The 22120-nt window shown below is 43.3% G+C and overlaps 1 protein-coding gene across 1 annotated transcript in view; it reads right to left on the bottom strand.

Moving 5' to 3' along the window:
* The window catches only part of LAMA3 (laminin subunit alpha 3), a 198997-nt gene that overhangs the window by 133854 nt on the left and 43023 nt on the right, over positions 1-22120 (bottom strand). The window contains exons 7-11 of the mRNA XM_050939774.1: positions 21530-21645; positions 13248-13366; positions 11025-11115; positions 8305-8436; positions 1293-1372 (exon numbers count right to left, since the gene is read on the bottom strand). Of these exons, the coding sequence (XP_050795731.1) occupies positions 1293-1372; positions 8305-8436; positions 11025-11115; positions 13248-13366; positions 21530-21645 (538 nt within the window). The remainder of the gene's footprint in view (positions 1-1292; positions 1373-8304; positions 8437-11024; positions 11116-13247; positions 13367-21529; positions 21646-22120) is intronic.

Raw genomic sequence — 22120 nt, 5'->3', positions numbered from 1 at the left:
TACTGCTATTACTCTGTAACTAATACAATTACTTACATGCCACTTGCACACAAATCCCATTTTCAAAACGTGAGCAATCACCTATTTTTCTGCCAAATTCCTTTACAATCAACGCTGTCAGGAATACAAATTTACAATTTGTATAACCACAAAAAGACACAATCCTTACTTATTTACAATAATCAAGAGACAAGTCTCTCTCTCGTGCCTCAAATTTTTGTGCTACCCGTTAAAACTTGAGCAATTGTAGTTCTGTTTCTTCCCATGCAGATTTATTCACTTAGCTATCACTCTTTGCTGTTCTTTTCATTTTAGAAATATGAACGAGAAGGATTTACCCACAGGGATATGCAGGTTTCTGCAGAAGGCCATAATTCTGAGCCATAGGTTTGTTGGGGAATCTATTATTGAGGTCACACATCTAGTGTTATTCCTCCCAGCTGAATCAAACAAAGAGGAGATGATTGGCTCTAAATGAACAAGCTTTTGGGTGAACACAGAGGTATCTAGCACTCTACAGACATTTTCAGGAAAACTAGGACCTATAAACATGCAAATGGATTTATGTTTGTCTGATTATATCTAAAAAAATTCACTAGTTCAACAGATGAAAGCCCTTTTGTCAGCACACCTATCAACAGCAACTCAGCAAATGCTACTGAATATTAAGCAAATATTACATTTTCTAGGATCTTAAAAAGGGTGCTAGATTTTTTAAATTATCAGCAGCAAAATGCAGTTTAAATACTTTTTACTTGAGTCACATTTGTAGTGTTCTGTAATGTGAAAGTATATACTTGAGTTGGGGATTACTGCAAAGCCTCTTGAATTGAATGGAACATTTCCATGGATTTCAACTGGTTTTGCATTGCCCTTTAAATAAGAAATATATAGCAGTTATAAAATCAAAATGCTGCATTGCAAAGGGCATTATACAGTATTTGCCAGGTGCAGGAGACCAGAAGCAGGGTTCAGTTAGCATTAATTAAGAGATTTTTCACTGGCAGACAGTTAACAAGCTGTTCATATATCAGAGAATCCTAAAATGGATCAGTTTATGATGGTGTCAAGCAAAAAGGTCAGCTTCTTCTGCAGATGTTTGCCTGCAGCCAGCTGAACTTATTTTTACCCATCTTTCATTCTGGGGTCAGCACATTACATTATTTAATATAAGCATGAATATATGTTGGGTTTCTGGTAAGAAGACAAATATTGCAAAAGACATTACTGCAATAGTATCAAACATGACAACATAACAAGAACAAACATTTCTGAAACAATTAAAAAAAAAAAAGAAAAAAGAACTTGCCTTTAATACCATCAGCCACAGGGTATTCTGGATTTGGAGTAGTAAAACGATAAATAGGAATTCCTTTAAAATAACAAAACGCTATTAGGAATACTGGTTACAAATAAGATCCTAGATTTCTTTCACTTAAGATCATGCCATAAAACCCATGTGCTTTTTATCATAAATAACATACGGTATTTATATGACTCCAGTAATCATGTCAATTTTTATACTTATTTTCAAGGAACTGACAATAGGGAACTGGTAATAACAAGATTTGAACCCTTCACCTCCATGTTCCCAATTCAAATCCAAACCAGGGCCTGATTATTCCCTGAGAGGGGACAACCACAGGAGACCAACCATCAGCTGGAAAATCTACATGGTACCTTTCTGTTCCCCCTCCTTTTGCAGAGGGGTTTCTGATACCATTTACAGGATAGAGATGCTGTCTTCAATGCTACTGCTTTCAGGAGCTGTGTTGCTGTCATAAACAGATAGCTAAGGGTTAATGTTCTTTTACCTGTAAAGGGGTAACACCAGTAACCTGAAACACCTGACCAGAGGACCAATCAGGAAACAAGACTTTTTCAAATCTGGGTGGAGGGAAGTTTGTGTGTGAGTTCTTTGTTCTTTGTCTGGTGTCTGACCCTCTCAGCTATGAGAGTGATTTTTCTATCTCCTGGCTTTCTAATCTTCTGTTTCCAAGTTGTAAGTACAAGATAGTAAGAAAATAAGGTTTATATTGTGTTGTTTTTTTTTTTGTATTTACATGTGTGTAGTTGCTGGAATGTTTTGAATTGTATTCTTTTTGGATAAGGCTGTTTATTCATTTTTTTCTTTTAAGCAAATGACCCTGTATTTGTCACCTTAATACAGAGAGACCATTTTTATGTCCTTTTCTTTCTTTTTTAAATAAAGCCTTCTTCTTAAGACTTGTTGGAGTTTTTCTTTAGTGGGGACTCCAGGGAATTGAGTCTGCAGCTCACCAGGGAACTGGTGGGAGGAAGAAGTCGGGGGGAAAATCTCTTTGTGTTAGATTTACTAAGCCTGACTTTGCATACCCTCTGGGTGAGGGGGGGAAGTACTTGTGTTTTCCAGGACTGGAAACAGGGAGGGTGGAGTCCCTCTGTTTAGATTCACGGAGCTTGCTTCTGTATATCTCTCCAGGAACCCAGGGAGGGAACACCTGGAGGGGGGAAGGGAAATGGTTTATTCCCCTTTGTTGTGAGACTCAAGGAATCTGAGTCTGGGGGTCCCCCAAGGAAGGTTTTGGGGAGACCACAGTGTGCCAGGCACTGTATAGATTCCTGGCTGGTGGCAGCTTTACCAGGTCCAAGCTGGTAACTAAGCTTGGAGGTTTTCATGCTAACACCCATATTTTGGATGCTAAGGTCCAGATCTGGGAAAAATGTTATGACAGTTGCCACTAATTCTATGTTCTGTTCTTGTCCCCTACCTCTGCCCTGTTCTGAAGAGATGGAGTTAATAATGGTGCTTGCAATAACTCCTGGGCAGATTTCCATTTGGAAATCCATCAGGTAAGTAAAGGGAGATATACCCCCACAAGATTCTCCTCTGCCCACTTTGCTTATGGACCTGACTCAAAGCCCGTGGAAAGACTTCCAAAGACTTACACTTCCAAAGACTTACTCCTCCAAGAAGGAGGAGTGCTAGGCAGAGACAGCCTCCACCTAACAAAGAGAGGGAAGAGCATCTTTGCAAGCAGGCTGGCTAACCTAGTGAGGAGGGCTTTAAACTAGGTTCAATGGGGGAAGGAGACCAAAGCCCTGAGATAAGCGGGGAACTGGGATACTGGGAGGAAGCACGAGCAGGAGACCGCAAGAGGGGAGGACTCCTGTCTCAGACTGAGAAAGCGGGACGATCAGCGAGTTATCTTAAGTGCCTATACACAACTGCAAGAAGCCTGGGAAACAAGCAGGGAGAACTGGAAGTCCTGGCACAGTCAAGGAACTATGATGTGATTGGAATAACAGAGACTTGGTGGGATAACTCACATGACTGGAGTACTGTCATGGATGGATATAAACTGTTCGGGAAGGATAGGCAGGGCAGAAAAGGTGGGTGAGCTGCACTGTATGCAAGAGAGCAGTATGCTCAGAGCTCCAGTATGAAACTGCAGAAAAACCTGAGAGTCTCTGGATTAAGTTTAGAAGTGTGAACAACAAGAGTGATGTCATGGTGGGAGTCTGCTATAGACCACCAGACCAGGGGGATGAGGTGGACAAGGCTTTCTTCTGACAACTAACAGAAGTTACCAGATCACAGGCCATGGTTCTCATGGGAGACTTTAATCACCCTTATATCTACTGGGAGAGCAATACAGCAGTGCAGAGACAATCCAGGAAGTTTTTGGAAACTGTAGGGGACTATTTCCTGGTGCAAGTGCTGGAGGAACCAATTAGGGGCAGAGCTCTTCTAGACCTGCTGCTCACAAACCGGGAAGAATTGGTAGGGGAAGCAAAAGTGGAGGGGAACTGGGAGGCAGTGACCATGAGATGGTCGAGTTCAGGATCTTGACACAAGGAAGAAAGGAGAGCAGAAGAATACAAACTTCCTCAGGGAACTGATGGGCAGGATCTCCTGGGAGAATAACAGGAGGGGCAAAGGAGTCCAGGAGAGCTGGCTGTATTTTAAAGAATCCTTATTGAGATTGCAGGAACAAACCATCCCGATGTATAGAAAGAATAGTAAATATGGCAGGTGACCAGCTTGACTTAGCAGTGAAATCCTTGCTGATCTTAAACGCAAAAAGAAGCTTACAAGAAGTGGAAGTTTGGACATACAACCAGGGAGGTGTATAAAAATATTGTTCAGGGATGCAGGTGTGAAATCATGAAGGCCAAATCACAATTGGAGTTGCAGCTAGCAAGGGATGTTAAGAGTAACAAAAAGGATTTATTCGGGTATGTTAGCAACAAAAAGTCAGTCAAGGAAAGTGTGGGCCCCTTACTGAATGAGGGAGGCAACCTAGTGACAGAGCATATGGAAAAAGCTAATGTACTCAATGCTTTTTTTGCCTCTGTCTTCACAAACAAGGCCAGCTCCCAGACTGCTGCACTGGGCAGCACAGCATGGGGAGCAGGTGCCCAGCCCTCTGTGGAGTAAGAAGTGGTTCGGGACCATTTAGAAAAGCTGGATGAGCACAGATCTATGGAGCTGGATGTGCTGCACCTGAAGGTGCTAAAGGAGTTGGCGAATACGATTGCAGAGCCAGTGGCCATTATCTCTGAAAACTCATGGCGATCGGGGGAGGTCCTGGATGACTGGAAAAAGGCTAATATACTACCCATCTTTAAAAAAGAGGAGGAGGAGGATCCGGGGAACTACAGGCCAGTCAGCCTCACCTCAATCCCTGGAAAAATCAAAGAGCAGGTCCTCAAGAATCAATTTTGAAGCATTTACAGGAGAGGAAAGTGATCAGGAACAGTCAACATGGATTCACCAAGGGCAAGTCATGCCTGAATAACCTAATTGCCTTCTATGAGGAGATAACTGGGTCTGTGGATGAGGGGCAAGCAGTGGATGTGTTATTCCTTGACTTTAGCAAAGCTTTTGATATGATCTCCCACAGTATTCTTGCCGGCAACTTAAAGAAGTATGGGCTGGAAGAATGGACTAAAAGGTGGATAGAAAGCTGGCTAGATTATCGGGCTCAACAGGTAATGATCAATGGCTCCATGTCTAGTTGGCAGCTGGCATCAAGTGGAGTGCCCCAAAGGTCGGTCCTGGGGCCGGTTTTGTTGAATATCTTCATTAATGATCTGGAAGATGGCATGGACTGCACTCTCAGCAAGGTTGCAGATGACACTAAACTGGGAAGAGTAGTAGACATGCTGGAGTGTAGGGACAGGATACAGAGGAACCTAGACAAATTAGAGGATTGGGCCAAAAGAAACCTGATGAGGTTCAACAAGGACAAGTGCAGAGTCCTGCACTTAGGAAGGAAGAATCCCATGCACTGCTACAGGCTAGGGACCGAAAGGCTAGGAAGCAGTTCTGCAGGAAAAGACCTAGAGGTTACAGTGGATGAGAAGCTGGATATGAGTCAACAGTGTGCCTTGTTGCCAAAAAGGCTAATGGCATTTTGGGCTGTATAAGTAAGGGCATTGCCAGCAGATCGAGGGATGTGATCATTCTCCTCTATTCGACATTGGTGAGGCCTCATCTGGAGAACTGTGTCCAGTTTTGGGCCCCACACTACAAGAAGGATGTGGAAAAATTGGTAAGAGTACAGCGGAGGCCAACAAAAATGATTAGGGGGCTGGAACATATGACTTATGAGGAGAGGCTGAGGAAACTGGGGTTGTTTAGTCTGCAAAAGAGAAGAATGAGGGGGGATTTGACAGCTGCTTTCAACTACCTGAAAGGGGGTTCCAAAGAGGATGGATCTAGACTGTTCTCAGTGGTACCAGATGACAGAACAAGGACTAATGGTCCCAAATTGCAGTGAGGGAGATTTAGGTTGGATATTCGGAAAAACTTTTTCACTAGGAGGGTGGTAAAGCACTGGAATGGGTTACCTAGGGAGGTGGTGGAATCTCCTTCCTTAGAGGTTTTTAAGGTCAGGCTTGACAAATCCTTGGCTAGGATGATTTAGTTGGGAATTGATCCTGCTTTGAGCAGAGGTTTGGACTAGATGACTTCCTGAGGTCCCTTCCAACCCTGATATTCTACGATTCTATGACTTCAGTGGGCTTTGGATTAGGCTCCATCTGAGCCAGGGCCAGCTCCGGGGTTTTTGCTACACCAAGCAGCACCAAAAAAAAAAAAAAAAGGTGCGGTCGCAATCAGCTCTATCGCCGCTGCTTCAGAATTCGGCGGCTGGTCCTTCGCTCTGAGAGGGAGTGAGGGACCCGCCGCCAAAGAGCCGGATGTGCCATCCCTCTCCATTGGCCACCCCAAGCACCTGCTTGCTGGGTTGGTGCCTGGAGCAAGCCCTGATCTGAGCAGCTCTCTGACAGGGTGTATTTGGCCCATGCAGTTCCTTGCTGGGGGCCCTTCAGTCCTACTACACCCTGCCCCAAGAAGCAGCGAGTTAAGAGGAAAAGAGCAGTGAAGATGGGTCCTCCAAGGTTGCCTAGAGAGGACGCTCTGAAGCAGCCATTTTGGAAACCACAGAGGCCAGGTCCTCCCTGGGCTAGAAAGGCTAGCAACAGCCAATCATGTCCTGCTGGCCCAGACAAAAGGAGCAGCCAGGTCTTAGCAGTTCAGTTGGGACCAGAGGAATGAAGAAGGGTGCTCCTCTCTGGCCAAAGGAGCCTGACAATCAGACAGCATTTACAGCTGGGATTCAGAGGGAGAAGGACCTGAGGACACTGGCCTGGTGATCAAAAGGCCTGGTAAGAAGAGACCTAGGGAAAAAGCAGGGCAGGGCTGAAGTTGAGCAGTGCACAGCTGCTGTGTGTAGAGTCCCTGGGTTGAAACCTAGAGTAGCAGGCGGGCCCGAGTTCCCCCACCAGTTACATCAAGTAGAGGACAGGGCTTATTTGGAAACCTGAACAAAAGGCTGAATTTAAAGGGCTCGGAGCCACTGCTGAAGACCCCAGCAAGGGCAAATAGTCCATTTATTGGACTCATTAATACCCCAGAAGGGGTTCATTTGGACTTTGTTGGTCAGAGGATCAAGCCACTGAACACCTACCAATGTTGGCCAACAGCCTGCAGGGGGCACCAAGGGCAAGAAAAGGACTATGGTACCCCACCCAGCCACTCGGCAATGCCCCAGAGATGAGCGCCCCTTAAATCAGGACACATGACCCTACAAAGCAAGCTTTGGATAATCTAAGTTGCATTGTATTGGGAAGATATACTGTGTTGCAGAAATTGGCCTCTATCAGCATTCAATTTCTGACATTTCTCTTTCTACTGTATTGTGCATATAGATGCAGTTTTACAACATAACCTGGAATAGCACAGTGGTGAACCATGGCCAAAGTCGCTGATCCAGGGCAATACGTAATCACCCACCAGAAACACAATTCTCCTTTGGGCTAGAAACATTTCCAGTGGGTCAACTTTTTTGGAATCCACTCCTAGTGACATTGCTTTTATGCAGTAAACAAAATTCTGGTGCTGTTACATTTTTCTGGATTATATTTAATTTGTTCTTGAGAGAGGCTTTTGAGGTACACTGCTCTTCTTTATTTCAACATTCATCACTCCATTTTAAAGTAACAGCCTATTTTTTTTAAAAAAAACAGATCTAGACACAGTTTAGCTGCAATTTTGAATAGGGGTAAATTCTACATACTCAGATACTTCCATGCCACATCATTTTTAATTAATGTATTTATTTTATTTTCATTATACACACAACCTTGCTCCAATCACCTTCTGACAATTCTTAAATATCAGCAAAAACCTAGCAGGAAAAGATATATTTAAGATCTTCACAATTTCCCACTAGAGCCTTCCCAATGTGCAGGCCCTGCAACATCCCTAGAAAGTTAACAAACAAAGGCTATTTTGGTCTGTGGGGGGTAGTTTTAAAACTATGGGGTCCTCAAGGAGAATGCCTGGCAAGCTGCTCACTTTCTCTTACAAGAGTCATGTTCTATTTCAGGTACCAATTCAAGTGAGTTAAAATCCCCATTTTATAGCTAGAGAAACTCAACCACTGTTAAATGACTTCCTCAAGACCTTGCAATTTCTCCATGGCAGAGCCAGTATCATGAGTTCCTGGCTTCAAGACTTGGTATCTATCTACTTCGAAAGTATCTTAAATGAATGTCAAAATCTGGGAATGTAGCTAAATCTCTGATTTCTAGCTTAACTTCTGTTCTTATTCATTGTGTACAACAGGGATAATAATACTTACTTATCTCACCTGAGTATTGTGATAATTCATTAAAGTCTGTAAATATTTGATAATATGAAATGATGACTGTTTTATATACATGTAGTGTAATGTATAATGACTTGTAACATAGATGCCTATTAAAAGTAGTAGAAGCCTGTGAAACAGAGATACGACTCTCTTCAATACTTACGGACACAGAATGGGAAACTATAGTATCCTTCAGCACATTGTTCACAGTTTTCGCCATGGAAATTCACCTTACAATGACAGCGACCAGATCCTTCCTCACAACCATCTGAATGCTCTGGATTACAACTGCAAGCTAAATAAATAACAACAGTTAAATGCTTTCTGCAAATTAACTGATTTGTTGCTTTGGCAAAGAAACATAACATTGTAACTATAGACGTTTCAATTGCACTTGTAAATGCATCATTATTTAAATAATGCTACAAATTAACAATTACATATTACTTCACATCTTCAATGTGCTGAATAAATTAATTAACCCTGGGAGATAGGTAAGTATTATTATTTACAAATCCCTTAACTCAGAGCTGTATTTTTCTGCATATCTTCCTATCATCACCTCCAGACAACATTGGTATTTGCATGCCACTGCCTCTCCTCCACCTGTGCAGAAACCTTCGTCCATATCTTTGAACTACTGCAACTGCCTCATAGTAGGAGTCTGAGGCCTGGTCTACACTACGCGTTTAAACCGATTTTAGCAGCGTTAAACCGATTTAACGCTGTACCCGTCCACACTACGAGGCCCTTTATATCGATATAAAGGGCTCTTTAAATCAGTTTCTGTACTCCTCCCCAATGAGAGGAGTAGCGCTAAAATCGGTATTACCATATCGGATTAGAGTTAGTGTGGCCGCAAATCGATGGTATTGGCCTCCGGGCGGTATCCCACAGTGCACCATTGTGACCGCTCTGGACAGCAATCTCAACTCGGATGCAGAGGCCAGGTAAACAGGAAAAGCCCTGCGAAATTTTGAATTTCATTTCCTGTTTGCCCAGCGTGGAGCTCTGATCAGCACGGGTGGCAATGCAGTCCCAAATCCAAAAAGAGTTCCAGCATGGACCGTATGGGAGATACTGGATCTGATCGCTGTATGGGGAAACAAATCTGTTCTATCAGAGCTCCGTTACAGAAGACGAAATGCCAAAGTGTTTGAAAAAAAATCTCCAAGCTACACAGTGATGCGTGACAAGCGTAACGGGAAGCCAGAGACTCAAATGGATGCTCATGGAGGGAGGGAGGGGGTACTGAGGACTCCAGCTATCCCACAGTCCCCAGCAGTCTCCGAAAAGTATTTGCATTCTTGGCTGAGCTCCCAATGCCTGTAGGTTCAAACACATTGTCCGGCGTGGTTCACGGAATAGATTGTCAATTTACTCCCCCCCCCCCCCGCCCACATGAAAGAAAAGGGAAAGAAATCGTTTCTTGACTTCTTTCAGTGTCACCCTATGTCTACTGAATGCTGCTGGTAGACGCGATGCTGCAGCAGTGAAGAGCAGTATCCACTCCTCTCCCCTCCCTGGTGGCAGACGGTACATGCTTGATTGCTGAATACCCCTGGCTGGCCTCAGGGGCGCCTGGGTAAAAATAGGAATGATTCCTGGTCATTCCCAGTAGATGGGACAGAACGGCTGGTAACCGTCTTCATCATAGCAACTGGGGGCTGAGCTCCATCAGCCCCCTCCCTTTCCTGTGTAAAGAAAAGATTCTGTCCTGCCTGGACTATCATAGCAGTGGCATGCTGGGCTCCTCTCCCTCGCACCGCTTAATGTCCTGCCTGGACTGTCATAGCACGGGGAGGCTGCCTCCCCCTCATTTTATCTCACTAACAAGTCACTGTTTCTTATTCCTGCATTCTTTATAACTTCATGACACAAATGGGGACACTGCCACGGTAGCCCAGGAAGGTTGGGGGAGGAGGGAAGCAACGGGTGGGGTTGTTGCAGGGGCACCCCCTGTGAACGGATGTAGCTCATCATTTCTGCGGGATCTGACATGGAGCAGCTGTGCTCTCTGATACACTGGTTCTCTAGTACACTTGCCCCAAATTCTAGGCAGGACTGACTCTATTTTTAGAAACCATAACGGAGGGATTGACTCGGGGAGTCATTCCCAGTTTTGCTTTTGCGCCCCCGGCCAATCTCAGCTAGGGGCACCCAGGATAGCAGCAGACAGCACAGAAGGACAGATAACCGTCATCTCATTGCTAAATTACACTGGCAGCAGACGGTACAGAACGACTGGTAACCGTCTCTGCCATCATGCAAAAGCAAATGAATGATGCTGTGTAGCGCTGGAGTATCGCCTCTGTCCGCGGCATCCAGTACACATACGGTGACTGTCAAAAAAAAAAAGCTGAACGGGCTTCATGGTTGCCGTGCTATGTCGTCTGCCAGGGCAATCCAGGGAAAAAGGGCACGAAATGATTGTGTGCCGTTGCTTTCCCGGAGGAAGGAATGACTGACACATTTACCCAGAACCACCCGCGACAATGATTTTTGCCCCATCAGCCACTGGGCTCTCACCCCAGAATTCTAAGGGGCGGGGGAGACTGCGGGAACTATGGGATAGCTACGGAATAGCTACCCACAGTGCAACGCTCCAGAAATCGACGCTAGCCTCGGACCATGGACGCACACCGCCGAATTAATGTGCTTAGTGTGGCCGTGTGCACTCGACTTTATACAATCTGTTTTATAAAACCGGTTTATGTAAAATCGGAATAATCCCATAGTGTAGACGTACCCTAAGTCTCACTAAAAGTCAATAGGACTGAATCATTTAGGCACTTCAGAAAATTTTATCCCAAAAGACACAGTCCTTGCCCTGATTGACAGGAAATACCACTGTGAGATATAACCAAACAGAGAAAGGCTTACGTATACAGCCACCAGCAGCTTCCACTGGAATGCCATAAGGACGATAGTACCCCTTTGCACATTGTTCACAGTTAATTCCAGCTGTGTTATGCTATACAGAATAACGTAAGAGAAAAATATAAGATGAGAAAGAAAAACAAGCGGAAGGATACATAAGCAAATACAGGACTGAAAGATGGTAATTTAGGTTCTTCTTATATACAGTCAGGATCAGTATGGGAAAAATCCAGCAAGACTGCAATAAAAAATGCATTTTATTCTTGTTCTTTACCTGTCTGATCTTTGCATGACATTATGAATCAGAGTAATTTCACATAAACACATGGAATTTTTAACAATTAGTAAATTTTAAACTGCACAAAATCCCTAAATCAACATTCTGTTAATTTAAATCAGGGAAAAAGCAATGTCTTTTTTATACTATTATCAGATATTTCTTTAACTTTCTTTTCATTTTGCCTTTTTATCATTACATATATACATACATATATAGTTTGACTGCAAACAGCATCATGTTGTTTCCATATTGAAAGGTACATCTTTGTGACTAAATTACTGTCAAACTAAGGTTAGAAACTTCAAATGAAAGCAAAACTATCAGTCTAGAAATAAAATTAAAAGCACAAAATAAAGTTTCTGTAAGTAGAGGAGACAGCCTTTTAAACATCTTAATGTGTCTTACACTCACAGAAAACATAGTGTTCATTCATTTGAATTACAACAAATTTCTTGTGTCATAGGGTAAAGTCCTTAGTGGACTTCAGGGTATCTCTGTCTCTTCTCCCTTTTAAGGAAATATAGGGGTTTATGTAAGGGAGAACATGGAAAGCACAGTTCTCTCTCGTTAGCTAAATCTCTTTAACAGCAATATATTGTCTGACACAGATATTTAGTACAGAATATATGAGGCACTGTTGTCAGACTTTAAAGAAACAGAATCTAGTATGTGTGTCATGCATCAGGTTCTATTAGTTCTTCATTCAGGCATGCCCTTTTTTCCATGACACAAATGGAAAAAGTAAAGTAAAATCCATGTGCCTTATTATCTATGAAGAAAATGTTATAATTAGATTTCATAGTTAATTCATTTAATGCAATTTAATTTCCACAAAATCAAATCACGGACAATTATCAGTTGCAGGCTTCATGGACTTAGATCAGGTTTGCTCTTTTATATACTGAGGGCAACTTAGGAAACATGATCTTTCACAAATAAAGAGCTAACAGGAAGTACCAATATGAAAAATCTTACAGCATTGGTTGAACAAAGCCCTACATAGAAATGTTAAGTGGAAGACAAAGATCTCTTCTTCCTCTCTTTAATAAAAAGAACTTTTATTTACTTCTGACTGCCTTTTGGGCAGTAGCGGATTTTATTTTAGCAATAAGATGGAAAAAAATACTCAAACTATAGTTGCACTGCACATTTCCTTTCCTTATTCCTTAATTGTTGACAGCACAACTAAACTTTTTACTTGCACAGCGTGCATCATTTTCTTGACTCTGTGTCAATGTTATTCTTAAATTGTGTATTTTGGTTCAAGCAGGTGTGATTTATAAATTAATAAACAAGTTCCAATGGTTTGAATGAGGAAAACAACAGTGAGATGAGAGAGGGAACAGGCCTTGGTTGGAAGCAGGGGTTATTATCTATCCATCTATCTTAGGGTTTTTTACCACTGTTCATCACTGTAATATCTGAGCGCCTTCCGCATAAAATAGATTAGCAATAGCAAAGTCTCTAGTGGACTTCATGGTGTCTGTCTCTAGCCCTTTTTAAAAGAATGCAGGCATTATTGTAACGGGAACCGGAGGAGACCCAGCTTTCCCTCTTCAACTACAGCAGAGGGAGAGCTCTCTCCCTCTCCTCTTGCTTGCTTGGAGAAGCACTGCTCCCCACAACTCCTTCTCCTCCTTGGCTGGTGCAGTGAGAGATCTGCTGTTCATCCACTCTGCTGTAACCACTGAAGTAGGGAACTGCAGTAGTGGGTTCTCTTTAAAAGTGCGATCGTTGCAGTTAGGTGATCCCTTTTCAGGCCTCATAGAACATGAATTACTTTCAGTGATTTTTCTTTCTGGCTGGAGCATGAGCGATTATGTCATTGTAATGGTACTATTCAAAATGGCCATCTCAAAAGTTTCAGCCTGAGAAAATTAAGTCTTCTATGCACACCTTCCAAGTCCCGTTAATGAACAACCTATGAGATAAAAGCACTTTATTACCTGGCAATTAATGCAGACCCCTCCACCTTCATACCACCCATGGACGTTTAAGCTTCCTTTGCGTCGATCAACATCAGGATCATAGTAGCAATCAGTAGCATGTTCATGACAGTTGCAGGCTGAGGAAGAAATATTACAAGTCAGCTTTCATTATTAGGCTGTAATTCAGTAACCTATTATAAACAAAAAAGGATGCTCAAATTTTTTTAAAACAGCCAAGAGCCTTTCACACTAGAGCCAACTTGACATCTCTAGACATAAGACAGCATGTGCTACCAGGCTTGCCAGAGATAGAGAGGCTGTGTCCCTCTCTCTCTCTCAAAAAAAAGGTTAACTACCTTTCCATAACTGTTCTTCAAGATGTGTTGCACATGTCCATTCCACCGTAGGTGTTTGTGTGTACCTTGTGCACAGTTGTCAGAGACTTTTCCTTTAGCAGTATCTTTGGGGGCAGCGTGAGCGCCCTCTGGCGCCCCCTGCTACTACATACAGATACAAAGGGCAGCACTGCCTGACCCTCCTCCGTTTCTTCCTACTAGAAAGACTCTGATAGAGCGGGGAAAGAGGCAGGTCACGGAAAGGACATGTGCAAGACATCTCGGAGAAAAACAGTTTGGAAAGGTAGGTAATCGTTTTTTTCTTCCTTGAGTGTCTGCACATTTCCATTCCACTACAAATGACTCACAAGCAGTTCGTACTAGTGGTGGGCTCAGAGTCTACTTGAACAAGGACTGAAGGACTACTCCTCTGAATCTTGCATCTTCTCTGGATTGATGAGAGATAGCATATGAGAGGCAAACATATGGAACAATGACCAAGCTGCCACCCTACAAATATCCAGAATGGGAAGCCTAGCCAGAAAAACCACAGAAGCTGCCTGCAACTGCATTAAAGGAGCCATCACCTTTTTCAGAGGTGCAACATCAGCCAATCAGTAGCATAAACAAATACAGCCAGAAATCCAGGCAGAGATCCTCTGGGTGGACACTGAGTGGCCCTTTACTTGGCCTGAAATCATGCCAAAGAGTTCAGAGGAAGACCTGAATGCTCTACTCTGCTCCAGGTAAAAAGCCAAAGCTCTGTTAACATCCAGTGTATGGAGCTTTTCCTCCTCTTTGCTTGAATGGGTCTTTGGAAAGAATGTTGGTAAATAAATTGCTTGATTCATGTGAAATTCAGAAACCACTTTAGACAAGAATTTAGGGGGAGGCCAAAAGAAAACCTTGTCACTAAAAAAAAGGAGTACTTGAGGCACCTTAGAGACTAACAAATTTATTTCACCATAAGCTTTCGTGGGCTACAGCTCACTTCTTCGGATGCATAGAATGGAACACACAGACAGAAGATATTTCTACATACAGAGAACATGAAAAGGTGGAAGTACGCATACCAACTGGAAGAGGCCAATCAATTGAGATGAACTATCATCAGCAGAAGATAGCTGACAGCACAGCTGCTACTCTGAAACTTGTCCCTAAAGAAAATTGTATAGGGGGGCTCTGATACCAAAGCTTGCAGTTCCCCTACTCTTCTGGCTGATGTTATAGCAACCAGGAAAATTACTTTCATTGACAAGCGAAACAGAGAACAAGTTGCTAGTGGCTCAAAGTGGGGACCCATCAACTTTGTTGGCACCAAATATACACTCCACTGTGGACTAGACTATGAACCCAAGGGTACAATCTGAACAAATCCTTTAGAAACGTGATGGACAGGGGGTCTGAACAAACTGAACAATTTATCCACAAGCAGGTGGAACTTCAGAATATTATCCCACGGGTTGCAATCCCATTGACTCAGCAGAGCTTGCTGGTTCACAGTCCTGAGCTGTAAACCTTCTGTGGAATAACGTTTCCTGTCAAACAGATCTAGGATTTTTTGTTTCCTTTCCCTTCGGAATACAGGCCCGGTGTCCTTGCCTTGTTAGTGGCTGCAATCACCAGGGAGCCTGGAAGCTGGTGGTTGTAAAGTGTTCAAATTACTGTGATGAGATATAAATATATCTCTTCTCCACTCTTTTGGTGGTGGTGGAGGGGGGCAGAAAAGAAGGAGTCTGCCACAAAATCTTGACGGGCTCCAGGATAGCCTCATTAATAGGGAGAAAAGGGTCCTGCAGACACTAAAATGTCCATAAGCCAGTGTGATCTTGTGCCTCTTCTGGCTGGATATCCAGAGCTGCAGCCACCTTCCTCAACAAGTCTTGATACGCTCTAAAATCATCAGAAGGGGGAAAGGCAGATTCAGCCACTACTGCCTGTCATAAACAGATAACTAAGGGTTAATGTTCTTTTACCTGTAAAGGGTTAACACAGGGAACCAAACACCTGACCAGAGGACCAATCAGGAAACAAGACTTTTTCAAATCTGGGTGGAGGGAAGTTTTGGGTGTGAGTTCTTTGTTCTTTGTCTTGGGTCTGTTCTTTTTCTCGGCTCTGAGAGTGACCACAGGAATCTCCTGGCTTTCTAATCTTCTGTTTCCAAGTTGTAAGTACAAGGATAGTAAGACAATAGGTTTATATTGTTTTCTTTTGTATTTACATGTGTGTAGTTGCTGGAATGTGTTAAAGTGTATTCTTTTTGGATAAGGCTGTTTATTCATTTTTCTTTTAAGCAACTGACCCTGTATATTGTCACCTTGATACAGAGATCCTTTTATGTCCTTTTTTCATTCTTTTTATATAAAGCTTTCTTTTTAAGATCTGTTGGAGTTTTTCTTTAGTGGGGACTCCAGGGAATTGAGTCTGCAGCTCACCAGAGACTTGGTGGGAGGAAGAAGTCAGGGGGAAAATCTCTTTGTGTTAGATTTACTAAGCCTGACTTTGCATACCCTCTGGGTGAGGGGGAAGAGAGATTAGATCTCTCGGTACTTGTGTTTCCAGGACTGGAAGCAGGGAATCTCCTAGGGTCGTCCAGGGAGGGGAGCCTGGGAGGAAGTAACAAGGAAACAAGGGGAGGGGGTTATTTCCCTTTGTTGTAAGACTCAAGGCATCTAAGTCTGGGGGTCCCCCAGGGAAGGTTTTGGGGAGACCACAGTGAGCTAGGCACTGTACAATTCCTAGCTGGTGGCAGCAATTACCAGGTCCAAGCTGGTAACTAAGCTTGGAGGTTTTCATGCTAACACCCATATGTTATGACACTGCCTCATTGGGTGACAAAGAAGGAGAAGCTAAAGGTTGCTGAGGAGGTCCCTCCTCCAATTCATCCACAGTGGAGTCCTGGGCACACGGCTTTACCTGCATGGTACCAATCCTAATTCCAGGGGAAGGAAAATGGAATCCTGCCTGCAGATGCTCCCGAGCTGTGCCTAGCTGATGTAGAAGTGTAGGAAGGGTGCAGAGAGTTTCTGAAACATGGAGGGAAGTCTCAAGGGGTTCAGAAGGGCCATTGGTACAGAGGTGGGGCCCAGCCCTGTGTAGACCACTGGGTCTTAGAATGCTGAAACTGTGGATGGTACCACAACAGGTAGGCATCACACTGGGGCTGCTGGGCATCCTCAGATGGGGAGAGAGGTTCCAAGACTGGAGAAGAGGTATTGGAGAAATCATCGCTGGCTTGCCTAGACACAGTCCTCCACAGGGGTATCAAAAGTATAGAAATGGTCAGTACCAAGCAGTGCCCTGGAGCTGAAGCCAGGACTATAGGAGTATGCAGTTCCAAAAATGGTGCTGTGCAAGGCTTTTGAATCGTGAGAGAAGCCAGTACTGACAAATTACACAACTTGTCAATGACACCAGAGAGGGCTCCTGAGCCTGCAGTACCAAAAGGTGCACCGATCCTTCCAGGACTGGTCTCAACAGACCCTTCCTGCGTTCCAGAGTCAGCAATATCTCCTCATTCACAGACTGCTCCTGGGGTTGTGACTTTTTTGAACACTCCTCCGAGTATTTGCGAACACTCAGCAACTTCCCCTCTGAAGGTCCCGGTACCGAGTCCCTAGGAGACTTATGCAGTGTCTCCCTAGGCACCGGGGATGCAGATCTGCCTGAGGACTTTGCCAGAACAGGAGGAGCACTCCTAACAGACTCAGACATGCTTGCTACCTGTTCAGAGCGGAAGGATTCCAGTGGTGGATGAAGTGCAGACTCCAAAAGCAGGTACTTGAGTCTGGCAGCCCTGTCCTTCTTTGAATGGGGTTAGAGCCTTCTACAGATGTGACACGTGTCACTTACATGCACCTCACCCAGACACTTGAGGCAACTTGGGAGTGGGTCACTTAATGACGTAGATCTGACTACATGAATAACAGGCCTTGAATCCAGGAGAACGGGGCATCAGTTTGGTACCAATCCCAGTACCCAATCTGGCACCACTAACTCTATAAGACGGTATTCTAAACTTAACCCTACAAGTAACTATTAACAGATATACTATATACAAGACTAAAAACTAATGCTCCAACTACTAGTTACGCTAAGGAAGGGAAGATATGAACAAAGATCACAGCTTCAGCAACAACCGTCACTGGTGGTAGGAAGGAACTGAGGGTGGTCGGGGACAGCATGGCCCTTTTTACTTGTGTGCAGTGGCACAAGGCACCAGAGGGCACTCGTGCTGCCCCAAAGGGGTACTGCTAAGGGAAAGTCTTCAACACCTGTGCACAAGGCATGCACGTACACCTATAGTGAAATGGACATGTGTAGTTACTCAATGAAGAACTATATATTTGAGGCTAAAATAAGCTATAGGGATGTTTCCTGACCAGATCACCTAATCTGTGTGGGGTATTTTTCAAAATAAATAGCCAAATATTATTCTATTTTTTTAAATTTACAAATATATTCACATCTGGGCTGACACTTGTGGGCTAAATCTTCAGTTAGAAGAACAATTGTTTATGTATAATAACAAGGCTTACCTGGAGGAACTCACATAGCCCTAATTGCAGTGATGCCAGCAGACACAACTAGTCTATTACCAGAGAACTATTCACTGCACAGATATGTTTAAATCAAAAAGTCTGTCACATTTTCTAGCATTATGGATTTGATCCTGCTCCCATCCGTGGCAAAACTCCAAATGACTTAAAGTAGTAGGCTCTAGGTGATTGTAACAAAAGACCCAATTACTTCATCAAGGATTAGGGGTAGATCAACTGTGGTAAGTAACTCAGTTTCCTAGTTTATATGGGTTTAGAATCTCAGATATGATGTGTTTTTATTCTGTATGGGTGGTAAGGTTTTTAAATTTATATTTATTTATTGAGCCAAATGAAGGTAAAATGAAGTTGTACTCACACCAGTTCTGAATCTTGTCCAACTCTAGAAATTGTGTCCTAACTTTTGACCCCTTCCTGACTGCAGTAATTTTCCATGCAGTGAACAGCATAAGATCAAAGAACACTTCTCAAGGCCCCCTAGACTAGACTACATATTCTGTCATCATATGCAACACAAACATTTGCCCAACGGATAGCTCCCTGACCTAGGAGTACTGTTCACACACTGGAAAAAAAATATGAGGTACATCAGGTGATGTGCTGTAGCCTTTTGTGAACATCAACCTCTTTGTAGTCTGAAAAATATTACAGGTCCATTTATATGAAGCTGGTAGGTCTAAATGCAGCAACAGCCTTTGTTACTTTGTCATAGCCTTTTGCTAAAAGTAGTCTAAGTCCCAATACTGACCTAAAGTTCTTGCCTTGGTTGAAAAGTAAGGGTTAATCTGAAAATAGCTCAACACTTTCAACAGTTTCTGCAAATATGTATTGGGTAAAGAGTGGTGGATGGATAGAATTCCTAATCTAATTCTTTTGTCTTGCCCTGTTAACCCAGTGCAAACTAATGAACAGCACCTCCCAATCTGTCCATCAGGCACAATATCAGCCTATCTTAATCTCTTATCTTCATTCCATCAAATCATCTATAAGCTTGTGCTCTCCTTTCTCCAGTTTCCAGACATCCAGAGTTGTAACATAATTCAGAGTAGTGACTAACCAGAATAGCAAACAGATGCAACAAACCAAAGGCTAGCCTGTGCTTTTGTCTTACTCGAGCTCCTTACTCAAGCTCACCTTTACTTAGCCTACCGGCAGTGCTTAATTTGTAATGAAAAAGATGCGGGGGCTCAAGCAAGTTTTTTATATTCATAACTGATGCAGCAAGCCCGGAGGCTATGAACTGCCAAGCCTAGAGGTGCAGGGCTCAGTCCTGGCAAGTTCTGGCACAAATTAAGTACTGCCTACTTGGATCTCTTCATCTTTTTCACTGAAGAGGAAGTCAGGAAAAACCTCTCCAATTTAAATAACTCAAGAAGATGGAGAAGATATTGGCTTCCTCCTTTTCCACTCTCATTTGAATATTAAGGGATCAGTGACCTGCTTAAATAAGAGCCAAAGAGCCTTTGTAGCTCATTTTCCAGTCCATACATGAAGTTCTTCAAGAAACCTAGACAAGATTCAGAGGGAAACAGCTGGGCCAAAAGCTGCCAAAATGGCTGGGCTACCTTTGGCTCTCCTGCTCTTAGAAAAACCAGGAAGGGAAAGAAAGTGTCAAAAAAACCCTCAAAGTCATTAATGGCCAAAGGCTATTGGCATCCTGAGCCATCTACTATGTCTCTTACTATAAGGTCAAGTTACCTGCTTTGATCCAAGTAATGCCACTTTTATCAGCAGGTAGGTAAATACCCTTCATACATCACAATACAATTTCTTGAAGCTTTGACTATTTGCTGAAAAGTACAATATTGTGGACGTATATAAAAATTTGCAGGTTTGGCAGGTCTCCCAGTCTCTCAGGGACCCACTGATTTTTCAGTAGGAGAGTCAAGAGTTTCTACAAGGGATACAGAGATTTTGTGAAGACTTACAAGGTTGCTCTAATCTCCTGACCCACAGGCTGTAAATGAAGGGTGTCTGCAGCTGGTGAGTACTATCCTCAGTGAATAACTTAAAACACACACACACTTTCAGGCTCAAAGGATCCCTTTTTCAGGCAGCAGTAGATGTTAAACATTTTTGGCTCAGAATCTTATGAATTATAATTTAAACATTGACCAAGTCACAACATGCCTACTTTCTATCACTGCTTCTACTTTTTTTTTGTCTGTTATTTTTACTATCACAATTTTGGCAGATCACCTCTGAACTTTGATTAAAATAAAACCCCTTTTTATTTCTCACTTCTTCAATAATATAAATATACATCTACTTGACACTCTAACAGGGTTACAACTTGAAGTCACAACGTCTGCCTTTTGGCCTGCCAAGACAATATGGGAGAAGAGAATCCTGTGTGTGTTCAAAAGAGGGGAAGACACAAAGACAGCAAATGCTGTAATCACCATAGCTACAGTTTTCATGCCATGTGATTACACAGAGTCTACGGCAGACAGAACAGCCTCTTCAAGACCCAGAAAAGGGCCCTAGTGGTCATGGTTCCCCATGTCCCAGTTTTCTTAACAAAAGAATGAAATGTCTGTCTGAAATGCGGAAGCTTGGCTGCAAAGAAGCTCCCCCATAGGAGCTCAAGGAAAAGAAGACAGAATATCTGCATCCATTTACCAGAGGCATATGTCAAGAGACCAGATTACTAGAAAGAGTGACTGGTGTTGCTCTGAAGAGAACAACTCTTCACTCTCATCTATATAGTTTTGTTTTGAGTGAGCAGATTGAAGATCCAGGAATCTTTTGAAGAGACTAGATTGTGTGCTGGCACTCTTAACATAAGAAAGCACACTTCCTCCCCAAAAAATGGTTTTCCTTATAAAGTACCTAGTTTACTAGAAGGATTTTTCAACTGGGCTATGTCACAAAGCCATGTACAGTAAATAACTCTGATTCACCTTCCAACTCAATATATTGTTTCTTCACTAAATATAATAGTAGCAAGGATCTAAATGCACTGTTATGAATATTTCAGTGTTCCGCTAAATGAACTTGGGTGCATCAAAATTAGGTTTATAGTATCAAGCAAGGTAGTTCTATGGAAGTTTCCTTCTCCTCTAACCACCCCCATATCACCAGTGCTCAAAATCTAGGGGTCGGATTCAGAGCCCGGGCTGGGCACAATTGAGATAAATGCTAACAAATATGAAAATGGATTCAGCCATATTCCTTCAGGGTGCACAATTCTGGGCAATCCAGCTGAAGGGTGTGTGTGAAAGAATGGGAAGGTTTGAGGCAGTGCCAGGCACCTGCAATCTCTGATCTGCTGGGGGCTTTGCAGCCAGCCAACGCAGCTCTGCTATTTTGCATGAACGTGTATGTGCTGGAGGTACCTCCCATTTGTACATCAAAATCTGTATGAATTGTCACCTTTTAACTAGGATCTTTTCATGCTACTCACATTCACACTCATTTGCGTCGTTGGCAGTTGCAGGTTGCCATTGTTTCTGATTATATCCAGGGCAGCAGTGATCACAGGTTTCCCCACAAGTGTTATGCTGACATTCACACTGAAACCTGGATATTGAAAAAATTCTCGTTTAATGGAAATATGATTTAAAACTATATATATTTTTCTTATTTTACTACAACCCAAAATTTACTTCTAACATGAAAATGGCAAGACCAAGTGTAAAGAGGTCAACATGAAACACTAAACCAGGGGTCGGCAACCTTTGGCACGCAGCTTGCCAGGCTAAGCACCCTGGTAGACCGGGTCGGTTTGTTTACCTGCCACGTCTGCAGGTTCGGCCAATCACAGCTCCCACTGGCCATTGGGAGTGGCGGGAAGCGGCGTGGGCCAAGAGATGTGCTGGCCACTGCTTCCCGCCACCCCCAATGGCCTGGGACAGTGAACCACAGCGAGTGAGAGCTGCAATGAGCCAACACTGTGGACGCAGCAGGTAAACAAACCAGCCCAACCCACCAGGGTGCTTACCCTGGCAAGCCGCATGCCAAAGGTTGCCGACCCCTGCACTAAATCCTTTCACAA

The sequence above is a fragment of the Gopherus flavomarginatus genome, chromosome 2 (genome assembly GCF_025201925.1).
Source record: "Gopherus flavomarginatus isolate rGopFla2 chromosome 2, rGopFla2.mat.asm, whole genome shotgun sequence".
NCBI classification, from domain to species: Eukaryota; Metazoa; Chordata; order Testudines; family Testudinidae; genus Gopherus; species Gopherus flavomarginatus.
This window is presented reverse-complemented; position numbering and strand designations above follow the sequence as displayed.